The 15,324-nt window shown below is 33.1% G+C and overlaps 1 protein-coding gene across 1 annotated transcript; it reads left to right on the top strand.

Annotated features, from left to right (window-relative positions):
* Positions 1-13,213: 13,213 nt before the first annotated feature.
* LOC106413134 lies at positions 13,214-14,724 on the top strand. The gene is made up of 5 exons (XM_013853963.1): positions 13,214-13,420; positions 13,501-13,562; positions 13,619-13,753; positions 13,844-14,086; positions 14,322-14,724. The coding sequence occupies exons 1-5, from the start codon at positions 13,214-13,216 to the stop codon at positions 14,722-14,724; spliced, it is 1,050 nt and encodes a 349-aa protein (XP_013709417.1).
* Positions 14,725-15,324: the final 600 nt, after the last annotated feature.

Genomic DNA, 15,324 nt, shown 5'->3' with positions numbered 1-15,324 from the left:
GGGTTGCCAATTTCGCTCGAGAAATTCGTCAACTCATAAGTCAATTGGGTTAGAAATTCGTCAACTCGTAAAAATTTAAAAAGAATGTTCCCTGATATAAAAAAAACAGATACTTTTAATTTTCTTAACATGTTTGTACACAAACAAAAGAAAACAAAGAATACATTTTTCTTGATATCAGGCCAGGTACTAGAAGATGCATATGCTGTAATGTTTGTTTATTTATAGAAATCTATATAAAAAAAGCGTGATTACCTGGAAAGGGGAAAATTATTATTGGTAGATAAGTGCAGCGATCAACATGACAACATGGATGAATGTTTGCTTTGAGTGGGGGCTAAAGGTTCAATTACGCTGAAAAGTCAAGATTCAATCTCAAAATTCTTCCAATATCTCTAATCCCTATACAAAAATGTCAGTTTATTAGTAAATTGATTGCGATTCATCCACCCAGTTTATTAGTAACTTGATTGCGATTCATCCACCGTACATTCAATTATCCAAAAAGAATTACTAATTTATTAGCCCCTGTATTTGTTTATACGGACATACATTATGTAGGATAATTGCGATTTTTATAATATGCGTACATGATTATGTTTAATTAGTGAAACACATTATGGTGCAAAACAGATGTTTGATTAGTAAAAAAGAAACAAGAGTATACATATACAAAAGAGACAATTGGGTAAATATATCCAAATCACTAGAGAATTAAATAACTACCCGAAACCATAAAAAACTTATGTTCACTGTAGATATTTGTGTTTCTCTTTCCCATTTTACCCCTGCTCTAAAGTTTTATCTTGTTTTTCTTTCTTTCCCAAACTCATATTTCTTTCATCTATTTCTTTCTATCTCTCAATTATCTCAACCTTTGTTAAGATTACAGCTTCATTTCAAATTAATCAATCTTCTTCTTAAATCTCCAAATCATGATCTACTCTCTTTCCAACGCCAATCATACGATAACCTACTCATCTTCTTAAATCTCCAAACCTTCCAAAAAGATTACGATTGGTTCGAGGATTTTACGGATTTAACAGTGTGCAACTATTTCAGAAGAGAGAGAAAACACAGTACATAAAGAGAAAAGTAACACAATAAAATATTAGTAACAATACAATAATTGTTTGATTTATATACAATAATTGTTAACCGCTAAAAATATATTAGTTGAATAGATAATGATTAAGTTAACACGATAATCTATTTTTTTACCATTTAAGAAAATATATATCAGGTAACAATAGTTATTTTTAACATCTTGCCAACCAATTTAAAAAGCGGTAACATGTTTTATAACAGCTAACCAAACATGTACTGTTAATGACAACATATTGTATAAAATGTAACTGCTAAGTTGTGACATACAATGTTATATGACATGTTAGACCGGTAACCAATTTCGTACCATTTAACAAACTACGTATAAGCTAATGTCAGCTAAATAACATCTTATAAACCATTTAAAAAATCTTTAACATGTATTGTAACAGCTAAGCAAAGATTTACCTGCTCACAATACTCGCTACTGAAGTGTTAGCTTCGTATTGTTTTTATCGATGTCGGGGAGACCTTATCTTTCTGACTGTACAGTCCATACATACACCAGCATCTGAATTGACGAGATCTATCCAATATGTACAGTGGTGGTTGAGACCAAGTGAACCGACGAAGAGATTGTGGTAGACGAACTCATGAGGTGATAAAGATATAAGATTTCCAAACATTAAGTTCTACAGAAATTCTATCTCCTCGGTTCATTGTGAGAGATTTGATTCAATCAATTTTTGGTTTGTGTTAGGATCTAATATTCTCTCCTACCATTTCTAAATGAACTCATCGAGGATATAATTTTTGGATCCACAACTGTAGATATAGAAAAGAGAAAAAAATTATTTGTAAAAAAAAAGGTGTGATAATGGATTATAGAAGGTGAAAAAAAGAAAAAAATATTATTATTTAGTAAAAAAAATTAGGGGAATACAAAAAGGAGAAGGAAGAAGAATGGGTAGAGGCTGGCAGGACAGAAGCTGGCAGGGCAGGGGCAGAGACATGGGGAAGAGCAAGGGCATGAACAAAATTGGGGTTTAGAAATATGAATAGTGTTTAGGATATTTACCTAATTATGGATTTTTCTAGGTATATAGGACCTAATTTCTCTATACAAAAACTGTTAATATATTTATGCAATTCCGGTCGATTTTGCTTCGGTGTTTTGGTTGTTTAGGTTCATGTAATAAGCCCGATAACCATCTAATCTATAATATAATAAGGCAGTTGAGACATTCCTGAGGCGACACGTCAGCATTTTGGTGGGACCCTCTTTTAAAAAGTGTGAAAAAGTGTCAAGCCTGTGGCTCGAACCCAGGTTATTGAGATATAAACACCAACATTTATACCACTAAACTAAAGGATACTATGTATATTGATGGCCAAAACTAATATATATTTATAAAGGTCGGAAACCTTTGCTTCTTCAGTTTTCTCTGTGGCCCGGGCCTACGAGTGTATTATGAGTTTCATTTTAAAATGAGGTTCATCACGTTATATGAAAAAACAACAATTATAGTTTTTTCATATTGTAAACTGTCGTCGTTTAACATGAGTTAGGGTTTTTTCCATCATTATCGTAGACAAGTCTGAGTTACAAAGTTGCGTTGTGTGTCTGTTCGTAATCTATTTTTTCACCGGTGAACTCTTCATCTACCCATCTTAAATCGCTTGATCTTAAATGTTCCTGATTTGTAGCCTTTCTGTAAAACATATATATATGATTCCCATCTTTGATGAACCCAATCTGTATCTCCACAAAACTCATTGATTGCTTTTAGCTTTAACGAGCTTCTAGAAAATGTCTCTCTGCCTCTCCAGTTTCTCAAACCGGCGTTCCCGGCATCCGTCACTCAACCTTCGAGTCTCTCCGTGTTGGCCATAGTAGTCAGAGCATAGCCTCTAACCTCCTCGCTTATGGGATTCCCTGAACTTCAAGAAAAACAGTAAGTTTATGGGAATCACGGTTCTCATCCTTGATGAAAAGGTAAGTTAATCTTCAATTTATCACACTTATTTAATATAATTGTTTTTAATTGATTTCCTGATTCTTTGTTAAATAATATTATTTGCAGATTTTGTGATTCATGAGTTTATTCCTACCGGACATGCTAATCATTACATGCCATCTTTGAAAGCCGGTTCCATTGTGAAAGTCGATCGTTTTGAGGTTGCTAGGTGTTCAAGCATGTACAAGATAATTGATCATCCATTCCTCATTCGTTTCATCTCACCAACTATTATTGATGAAGTCATCACGGGTGCTCCTCAGATCAATTTCCAATCATAATTAGACTGTTTGACAATTTCCAAGTGATTGCAAACACAAACCTAGAATTCTCAGGTATATTATCATATTGCATCTGGGTTTATAATATGTTTCGTCATCATAACTAATATTTAAACTCGCAGATGTGGTTGGAAAAATCCGTTCTGTCCAAGGCTCTGAACTTAGCAAAGAAACAACTCGAGTCGTTATCCGTCTCCTCATTGATCTGTATGAAACAATCAACACACAATTCCTTTTATATTATTACTAGGTGGACCGCCCGCACGCATGTGCGGGCATTAACATTAATATTAAATTGATAATTACATATTTACAATTATATAATACTTATGTTACATGTATGTGGTTAATATGAAAGATTCGATGTTACATATTGATATTTATACTATGTTCATATAAACAAAGAATACATTAGAACGTTTAGATTAAAAATTTCAGTGTTTCATATAAACAATATGAGTTATGGAAAGTACAAAGAGTACCTTAAGTCCATAAAGTAGAGAAAACCAGACTTTAAGACCAAGGCTTCGAATTCTGTCTAGATTAAGGTAAAACCCACACATCATATAAGATCATATTTCTCATGTCTTGAGCGCCAAATCATCATGAAGAGTGCTCTCGATTTTCTTAGCACCAACATCTTTCCAGTCTATTGAAAACACTGTCCCATTAGATTCCACCTGTTGATTGTGCAAAATTGCAAAAGAGTCAATCAAAATGCCAAAACATTGTAATATCCATGAGAGAAGAAAGACTAAATAGGAATATAGATAGATAGATAGATAGATAGATACTCACAAATTATTTACTCTACCACTCCTCAAATCCTCATCAGAATTCAAATATATCTCATGGAAGAAATTGTTCAAAGCAGCGTCTCCTTCAAGCTTATCATCTTTCTATTCTTCTTCACTTCAGCTTCAAGCTTGTCATTCACCAATACTTTCTTGGAAACTTCTGCACCATTACACAAACAAATAATATAAATTTTAAAATGTCAAGAGTCTGTTATTTAAACTTCTCATCAGGTGAAACTAAAAAAAAAAAAAAAGTAGAAAACCTGTTTCAGAAATTGGGGTATGGCAAAACTGCTAGTTGTTTGCCATGTTCAAGAGAGGCCCATGTGATTATCTCTGCTTTTAAAAGATTTTTCTCCTAATTTTGGTTGATATTACTTCATATCTGCACTTCACTACTGCTATCTGAATACATACCGCAAGGAAAAAAAAGGTCAATACAATGTGTACAACTCAGAACATGGCATTGTTTGAGTTTAAAAGGACAGCTTGGTACTATCTAATAAAACGTATCATTTATATCTGATAAAGCGTATCTTTTAGATACATAACTCTTTGAACTGCTTATAAGTTAAGCATGATTATTTTGTTTGTTCAAAAAGTTAGAGTTCAAAAGGTTTAAAAGAACTGCTTGGTACTATCTAATAAAATGTATCCTTTAGATGTCAATTATCCAATTACATCTATAAACCAATTACCTTTCCCAACAATCTCGGTTTGAGATGATACGCTTTCTCTTTTGGAACATCAGTCACAATACTCAGATGCAAAATTACTAACATAATTGACACAATTTACATAGAAGTGTTTATCATGGAAGTGTGTTCTGAGAATGCATTATGCTTCAAACGATCACATTTAGCACTAATTTTAAAACATCAGAAAAATATAATTGAGAAAAAACAAATATTTCACGCATAAACCCAATAAAAAATCAGCCATGAAATAAAAAAGAAATATTTGAATTACCTAAGATTTATTATCATTGGTTTCATTGTAACAGCAGAGATGATTTGCGGTTTCCTTCTCTAAGCCTTGAGTCAGAAAAGAGGTAATTCTAACAAAAATATTTAAAGATGTAAACAATTCCCAAGAGATAACAAATTATATAATTGATAAGACAACGTCAATGTTTCAAAGTTTTTAAGAAGCTTTGAGATTACATTTGTCTCTCAGACGTACCGAAGAGGATCACGCACAATAAATAAATTGCACTTGATTAGCATACACATCTTATATTATATTCTTGATAAGTGATTTAACTTTATAAAAAAAAGAATTACTTTTTTCGAAAAGGATGATCAGTTCCTGGATAAACAGAGTCGTCTCTTTTTGTTAGTTGAATCACTACTGATGAAAAAATATAGATAGAGATACAACATGGAGAGGAAGAAAACAAAATTAAACGGAGAAGAAGAATCCCCCATAAAACTACCAGTAGTGGTGTTCCCGTCTATGAGTTACTTATTGATTATCATACACCTGCGCAATATCAAAAAAGTAGAATTTAAATTAGAATGATCAAAAACATATGAAAACTTAAAAGATAGATGCGTTAAACTAATATGGGTAGCGTGATATTTATATAGCAAATTAGTTTAAGTTTCTAAATGACCTAATTTTCAAGAGCAGCTATGAGATAAAATATTCTCTAATAAATTTTAATTCAGCTATGAGATAGAATATCTTCTAATAAATTTTTAAAGATATTCGGGTTATAATATATACATAATTTTGATAACTCAAATCTTGCTATATATATATTTAAATATTAAATGCATGATATTAGGAAAGAAGATATCTCGTCTTGATTGCAACTGGTTTTTGATAAAAACAAATCTCACTATAAGGATTTAAGTAATAGATAATAAGGAAATAATAAGGAATTTTAACGTAAAAATCCTCAAACTAAGTATTTACCGAAAAAACCCATAAACTAACTTTATTTAATGAATTAAACTCTAACAGGTCATAATTATCATTACTACCGGTAAATCTTTAATTTAGGAGTTTATACACTAAGTAAATATAGTTGAGGAATTTTACCATTAAAAATGAAAAAATCAAAATATTGTAATAAAAGGATAAATTTTCAAAACACATTTTATAAATTAATGTATAAGCTTCTATAAATGACTTAGAACCTTTTATAATAATTTAAAACATCTGTTAAGCCAATATTTATAATTTTATAAATGTATTTATAATTTTATAAATGATTTATAAAGCATGCATTGAATTATTAGACACTAATAGTTATTATGATACTTTATATACAAATATAATTATTTCTATACGAATATAAAATCATTATATCAATTCAAATAAATATTTTTGTTTATTATTTTATGTAATTTATAAATATATAAAAAAATTGATCGCATTATTACTCTTTCATAGTTTCAACAATTAGTTACCATAAATAATTATTTCTAATATTATGTAGATTATTTGGAAACTGGTAATTGAATTATCATTGCCTTTTAGATATAATTATAATAAATAAAATTAAAAGTCATCGGTCAATCAAATTATAACAATTTAAGGAGTTCATTTATGATCAACACGTAATAAAAAATCACTTATGTGACTTCTCAATCGATACATAGTAGAATTTATATTTTTTTAAATGATTTATAACATTATATAAATAATTTTAAAATTCTGATAAATTTATTCTGTAAACAACGATAAATAATTTAAAAATCATATTAATAAAGATGTTTGGATTTTGTAATATTTAAAATAGTTATTATATAATTATATTCAAATACAATTCATCAAGTAGAGTATAAAACTATTATAATTATCTTATATTAAAGTTCATTCATTATATTTTATAGTTTATAAATATTAAAAGTAATAAATTAAACATTATTAATCTTTCTATAATTTCGAAAATTAGTTAACATAAATTGTTATTTGTAATATTCTTTAGATTATATGGCAAGTGATGTTAAATGTTTTTTGACTTACCTTAAATTTTTAGATCTAATTTAAATAAATAAAAATTAAAAACAATCGACCAATCAAATTATAACAATTTTTTTTGAAATTTCACATATTAACGACACGTCACCAGACCTCACTAAAGTGACTTCTCTTTTAATATATAGGGGGATCTATATTGTGCTAACATCAATAATCAAAAATATTTTCTACCCAAATTATGTGGTCGTCTATTTATCTCCCTTACTTATCAAACTAATTTTATACAAACATTTATTTTACAGCTTAAAAGAAACCACAGCAACCCAAACAATCAAAACACCAAAAACTAGAATTTCAAAAAAGACGAATAATTAATGATCACCTCTCTTTTTTGTCCAATCTTAGAAATAAACTTCAAAACAAATATACCAACCAATCACCTCAACTAAAACTCAACGCCACATACATCGAGTCAGCTAAACAAATACAAACTACACGGGCAGCTATTTAACAATTTACAAACTTACTTTCTCAACGACACATACATCGAGTCAGCTAAATAAATACAAACTACACGGCCAGCTATTTAACAATTTATAAACTTACTTCGCAACGAAGAAGACGAAGACGACAACCAAGATCAGTGAAATTACTTAAACAAAAATTAAGCAGAGTAAGTTATGAACTCTGATAAATACAACTAACACTAATTTTTGTATACATATTACCCATCAAATAAAAGATAAGCAAACACAGCCATAATAGAAGATACAAGAGACATTCCCGACAGACACAAAGGCGGCAACAACAGCTCCACCTGCTCACTCCTCTTATCTTATAAAAATAGCTTATATGCCCAATGTCAACAGGCCAATGCTATTGTCTTCTTATGAGAAATACATATTCGTTTAAAACTCATTAAAGCCCAAATACTCAGAACTGTCACTCATTTTATAGTTATTTCTACAAGTCTTCATGTATTTGTTTTAAAAGTCCGGTAAGAGCAATAAGTTTAAAAATAAAATAAAAACATATAACAAATATAATAAGGATCAAAAAAATTATTTCTTAATACACATAACTAAACTGAAGAAAAAATATTCTGAAACAAAAGGTACTCTCAATAACTTTAATATAACTTACGTACTCTCAACAGTACAAGAAACAAATTAAAAAGACACAGGAAACAACAACACAAACTATATCAATCACATAACTAACACAGTTTAGTTCTTCATAAGTGGAGAACAATGCATACACAGTTCATCATCACAATTCTAACCCAATAACAATAAAAAAAACTTGAAAAATAACTCAAAACGCAAAATTCACAACTACAATAACCCTAGCAAATATTAAGATGAAACTAGAACTCTGTCCATAACTCCGCGCTTGCACGGGTGCAATGCCCCTAGTATCTACAAAGATTTAGTTCCCGTTTGTTTTGTTTTTTAAATATTTTTGGATAATTCAGATGATTTATGTAAGAATATCAAGTAATTTATGGGTTAACATGTTTTTCGATAAAATGACTGAAAAATTTAGGATAACTTATTTTGTTGTGTCGTTAAGTTTTCAGATAAATTTAAATATCTGGTAAAAATATTATTTATAATTATATTTTAGATATTTGGTTATTTAAAAATTAAAAACTGATTGCTACATATACGAAAAATACACCACTACATGATCACACATATGTACAAAAATAATGTATTAAAAATCATACGAACTCTATGAATCTCATAATAACATCCATAAACTAATGTGTGTTATGTCGTTAATGCCGTAAATATAATTTTAATATCAGAAAAAATATGTCAGATGTAGAATTTGGCATCATCTAATAATTTTTATTTGAGAAACGGATCCTAACAGATATCCAAATTATCATAAATAAAATGAACATTAAGCATTCAAAATTCGATGTTATACATCAAATAACATGTAACATGTTAAAATATGTTAATCATCATAGGATATCACTGGCTTAGAAGTTGACGTAGATAAGTAATTGGAATATTTCCAAATATCTTATTATTTACTTTATTGATTATTTTAAATTCAGATGGTTATCTTTATTGTTTTAGGTTTTTATGATTTATTATATATAATCATTGAGACTTAAGTTTGTATTCAGTTTATGATTGATTATTAATAAAAGTTAAGAGATTTATCTTTGTTCCTTGTTTTCGGTAAATCATAGGTGATCTCAATGAATTTAAGAAGACATTGATCTTAAGTATTCTTAGAGTAAATAAAATCTTTGTGTTATTTTAATTTTCCGGGTATTCTTAGAATCAACGGATCTCTATTTTTATCCTATAAAGCTTCCGCTACATCACAAGTCTAATACACTTTAATAGCTATCAAAATTATGTTAATTGTGTTAGTAACATAACTCATAGAATTTTATGGATCTTGTCGTATAACTCATATAATTCGTGTAGTTTTTAATGCATTGTTTTTATCCAGGTGTGTTGTCATGTAGTCAAGCCCTGTTCCTGTAACTAGAAACCATTTTTCCTAAAAAATAATGGGATTTACCAAATATAACTCAAAACTTGATTTTGATTGCAAAAGTATACCCAAACTTGAATCAAATGCAAAAGTAACTTAAAAGCCTTGTGAAATTACAGCCAGCCCCTTGTGACCAAACAAAAAAAACAGAACTCAATTTACGAATATAGCCCCACTAAGTCTTTTGAGTTTTCTGAGATTGTGGTAAGTCTTCTGGACGACGTCCACGGAAGTCGTCTGGTATAGATGATCTTAAAAATAATTTATAAATTTTGTAAAAAATATTTTGATAAGCGAAAAATTAAAATCATGTAACTATAAACAGTTTTAAGTGATATAAATTAAGATATAATAAAATTGAATTGTTTTCAACAAAGATGACTGAAAGTAGCGAATCACGATATTCTTTGGTCTAGGGGTTGGCAGCATATGTTGTAGTATTGTATGTATTCTTAGGGTTAGATTTTGGAAAGCTTAAATGTTTTCTTCAAAAATTAATTTTTTGCCTACATGTGATTATTTATGTGTATAGTAAACACTTTTTAAGTTTAATTTGATTTTATGAAGTTTTTAGTTAGTTAAATTAGTTTAGGGGTTACGTTTAGGGTCTAGACGACTGCCATGTAAGTCGTCTGGTGAATAATTTAAACTCGACGACTTACACAGAAGTCGTCCATACCAGACCGAACCTTTAATTTTACCAATGTACTTTTAAACCTAACCGGATCATTTACCGGACATTTAAATACTATTTTCACTATTTCACAACTTTTCGAAACCCTAGCGCCGTTTCTCTCCAAGGGCGATTACAAAGGTGACACTCTGATTTCTCACCGCCGATAAATCCGTCGTTCTCACCGCCGATAAATCCGTCGTTCTCACCGCCGGTAATCTCTCCTCTTACGACGAATCTTGTTTCTCCTTCATGCCGTAGAGTATTTTAGTAGTTTGAATTGACCATCCGCTTCCTTTTTTCAGATCTGAAACCCATCTCGTTGAACTCCGCCGCGGGTAAGTTATTTCTCTTGTCTTAAGGCGTTTAGCCGCCGTAAAACCCTAAAACTTGTAGTCTTGATTCTTCTTTTCCCGTCGATTTTTGCAGATCTGTAACCGCTGGTGTCGTAGGAAACCATATCTTCTCTGACTGTAAGTCATCCATCTTTTAAAGAAACAGTTTTTCTATTTATTCAGATCTGCATGCTTAACAAGATTTTGAGATCCATAGAAGACGATTGTTGTATTGTAATACTGAAAGATAACTCAGACGACTTCCAGGAAGTCTTCTACGAAGTCTTACACTATGGAAGATTTCCTGGAAGTCTTCCAGAAGACTTCATAGCAGACTTCTTGGAATTCTTCACGAGTGTAAGAATTCGTAGAAGACTTCCTGGAAGTCGTCTGAATAGTCTTCTCACTAAAATATACATGCAAGTCTTCCAGTATTTGTATTTAGAATAGTGTGCTTGTTATTTGTTTGAAGTGCTTGTTTTTGATTGTTTTGCAGGCCGGAAAATGGATTTACCATAACTTCCGCTGAGGATACATACATTAGGGGAAGAACCCCCTGCAGGCAAGAGCATTTCATATCATACTGATGACTCAAAGTTATTTCTGCTCTAAAGAACGCTCTACATGCTGACGAATATGAGGAGCTGAAGGAGTCGAAGTTGGGAATGTTCATAAAGTTCAAGGAGCTGGATTTTGGCTGGGCTTCAAGGCTGGTTCATTATATGCTCGGTTTCCAGCTTGACATCAAGAAGAAGTATGAGCTGTGGAGTCTTGTTGGTCCACAACCGGTGAGGTTTGCACTATTAGAGTTTGAACACCTCACTGGTCTGAACTGCGATTACATCGAGGACATGAAAAATCCAAGGTGTGAGGTTACAAAGGAGATGGCTGCTTTCTAGGAGATGTTGGGTGATATCACTCAAACTACCCTAAAGAGTGTTACTCTCATCAAAAGAGGTCGAGTTATAGTACTTAGAGATCGAATCCACAAGGAGCTAGGGAACCGATTAGATCTAATAGTTATATGATTAAGCTAGGCTAATAGGTTTTAAAGCAGTAAATAAAGCAAGTAATAAATAAAGCAATAAACAAGATGAACAAGATAATTGTTCAGCTTGGCAAGGAGTAGTTTGATGGAGGGATGGTTGATAGATCTAGGGTTTCTATTTAGGTGTTGGAGATTATAATTCCTATAGGTACCTATTTGTTGCATGCAAGATATGTTAGAGCTCAACCGCTTAACTCAGTGATCAGCTGTCGCATGTTTCACTGGTTAACAAGCTAGATCTCGTGTCTCAACGGTTAGTATGTTGACACGAAAGAGTGTCGATCGATGGTCCTATTGAGACATCGACCGATACACCTTTGCCTACGTCGACCGATAGTCAGTTGAGGACATCGATCAACGGGTTCTAACCAGGCCTATGCGCGAGTATGATATGTCCTATTAGAATGCTAAATTGGCGGTTAGCCCTCTCTAACAATCCTAATATGATAGATAGATGTCAGGATGGGATAACAAGGGTGCTTGAGTATGCAATCCTATGATCAAGTTCTAGTTAATTACTCTAAAACGAGCAATGAATACAAATCTATCATGAATATCACAACAAGGCAGATCTATAGTTTGGGGCTAATCCCACAAACCTATCTGAACCCTGGATCTAACAGGTGGATCTACTCAGACATGAAAACAGAAATCATAGATGAATAGATATAAAACTGAAATGCAATAGATCAATAAAACCAAAAGAGTTCCAGGAGGACTCTGATAGGAGTTCCTCCCTTCTCTCCTCTAAGAGAAACAATGACAATGAAAGCGTAAAGAAGTCTAGAAAGCGTAGCCGTCAACAATGGCTTAGAAATAACATAAATAGGGTTTATGGTCGTCCAAGGGCATTCTGGTAATTTGTGGTTACTTCTGGTCATAAAATATACAAGGCCCACGATCTGGGATCTCCATCGATCGACGTGCAGAGTGCTGCATCGATCGACGCGGCTTTCTCTTCTCGACAGCTTCCTCTCGCGAGGCAGACTGACCACTATTCAGTAAAACGGGCATAACCTCTGCTACAGGATGCCGATTGACCTGAGACCGGTGGCATTGGAAAGCTAACTCAAAGTTTTATCTTGTGTCAAAATATGGGTTTAATCTAATGGTCGGAAGGTCTCCATCCATAGCTAAACATCTGACACGTCTATGCAACTCTGCACCTCCAAAGGCTCCAAAAGACTCTAAAATCACCATATTTCTCCTAAACGTCCCTGAACCTGTAAATACTCTAAATAGACTCCAAAACATAATAATTGTATCTTAAAACACTTTAAAACACTTATAGACCATGATTAAAAATGGGTAAAATATATGGTCTATCATTGGGCGTTGATGTCGATGCGGGCCTAACTACTGAACATATAATAGCAGCATTTGGGAGATGCGAAGAGTGGTCTCGAGATGATCGCATGCGGCTCCGATACCTTGTCATCTTCACTGAATTCATTGAAGGGAGAAAATACTCAACCGCTACACGAGCTAGTTTTGCAAGGCTAGTGATGAATTTAGAAAAAAAAAGAGAATTATCCTTGGGGGAGAGTGTCGTTTAAGGTGCTGATGGAGTCTCCGAAGGGAAAAGATTTTCAACAGCATTCTTACACTGTTGATGGGTTTATTCAAGTTCTCCAGGTGTGGACGTACTATGCTCTGCCAGAATTTGGTGCGAGTTATGGGAACCCCATACCAAACAGACCGTCTCCGCTGTTGCTGGCTTACAAGGGTGGCAAAGGACACAAAGGTTTTAAAGAGGCCATCATCATACATGTTTATAAACTTCACTCTGAAAGACTTCAGTCTTTGCTAATCCGTCAAATATCTAAGTTGATATCTTTTATTTTCTGCAGATTACCGTGATCAACTTTGTTCCAAAGGACATTGGTGAATGTTTACGCGATGGGACTTTGATGTAGAGGACTAGGCCGCAGAGAACATAATCAAAGTCATGTTTAATGCGAAACCTAGATGGAAGTGGACCATGCATTGCTGGAAAGTCACCGGTACTAAGCCGAGTGTGAAGAAGGAAGTGAGTGCAGCGGAGACAGAGAGTGGTGTGAAGGAAGAAAGTGGAAGACCTCAGAAGAAAGCTCTTAAAGAGAAGTCCGTTGAGGCACATGCATAGGCTATTAAAGTGGCTCCTACAGAGGCTTGTTCAGAGGCTCTTTCAGAGGCGTTTGCGACTGTTGGTAGGATGACCAAAGAGGATATTGAAAAAAGCTTCAGGGACATAGCTGATGTCATGAGGGATGGGTTTGAGATGTTTCTGAAAGAGATCAAGTCGCTGGGGGATATGATGGAAGCTGTGGAGAAGAAGGTGGGAATCACCAAAAAAGGGACTGCATCTAATGATTTTCAAATCACAGCTTCAAGTCCGCCTAAACCCGGGGTTAGTACCAAAACCTCTCCCAAAATCACAAAGAGTAGAATCACTAGGCAAAGTGTTAGGAATAAGAACTGATGTGAGTTGTTTCGTGTGTGTGCTTGGATGAACCATTATATATCATAACATGTGTGAATTGGATCTTTAATTTTTATCTGATGTGTGGATTGGATCTTTGGTTTTTATTTGATGTGTAAATCGGATCTTTGGTTAATATTTTATTTGATGTGTGAATTGGATCTTCGCTTAATATTTTATAAACTCCACTTGTACATCAAAATTGCATAGTGAAAGTGTGAATGGAGCGAAAGCAGGACAAAATGATGCCCAAGAACCGAGTTCCTCGAAAGAGCTGAGGCTTGTGATAGCAAAGGAGCCCGAGGTGAAACCTTACGAACAGAGTGGTGAACCTAGCGTTCTTGTATTGGGCAAAGGAGCACCCACTGTTTCAGATTTACAGCAGGGGGAAGCTAGAAGGCAGACAAAGAAGGCTAAGGCTATGGAATTTGTCCGTGAAAAGAGTGAGCGAGAAAGGAAACTTGCTGCCTCACAACAATCTCCTTTTAAGGGAAACAACACTGCCAAACTGATCATTCCAAACAAAAGGGTTGGCCAAGGCTATGATCCTTTTGCACCCTTTGACAAGAAGATGTCGAAGGTGCTCACTGACTGGCTGAAACTTGATCTGTAAGTGAGAGAATGTTCCATAATAGCTTCCTTTAGTCTAAAAAAAATGATTGCTTATCTACATTTTATGTATGCAGTTATTATGAAACACCTCTTGACAAAAAACCACGTAGATGTCCAAGTCAGTTTTATAACATCCTCCGAATCCCCTTAGCATGGCTGAATGATACCACTTAAATTACCCTAAGAAGTGATTTATACTCTCTCAAATAAGAGGTCGAGTTGTAGTACTTAGGGATCAAATTCACAGGGAGCTAGGGAACCTAAAAAATCTAATATGATTTGTTAAGTAGGATGTTTTAATGATCTAAATGTAGATTGCAGTTTTTATCAAGCAAGTGTTTGCTCAATTGATTGGTTGAGGTTTTAGGGCTTAAAAGGAAATAGCTAGCCTTAGGGTTTTTATTCAGGAAACTTGGGATTATAATCCTACAGATGCCTAATGAGTTGCATGCATGATAATGTAAAGCTCAACTACTTAGTCAACAAGTCTATCAGCTTTCGCATGTTTGGACTTGTCTATTAACTAGATCTAATGATCTCACTATCGTTTGTCGATCAATTAGAAAGTGTCGATCGATGATCTTATAGGGATATCGATCGA

Source organism: Brassica napus, chromosome A1 (assembly GCF_020379485.1).
Source record: "Brassica napus cultivar Da-Ae chromosome A1, Da-Ae, whole genome shotgun sequence".
Classification (NCBI taxonomy): domain Eukaryota; kingdom Viridiplantae; phylum Streptophyta; class Magnoliopsida; order Brassicales; family Brassicaceae; genus Brassica; species Brassica napus.
This window is presented reverse-complemented; position numbering and strand designations above follow the sequence as displayed.

Bases quoted from the DNA above. Each gene is read 5' to 3' on its own strand.
- LOC106413134 (XM_013853963.1), top strand. From the start codon at position 13,214: ATGGAGTCTCCGAAGGGAAAAGATTTTCAACAGCATTCTTACACTGTT. The intron at 13,421-13,500 runs GTTTATAAACTT...TATTTTCTGCAG, and splicing joins AAGAGGCCATCATCATACAT to ATTACCGTGATCAACTTTGT. The intron at 13,754-13,843 runs GTCCGTTGAGGC...GACTGTTGGTAG, and splicing joins AAGAAAGCTCTTAAAGAGAA to GATGACCAAAGAGGATATTG.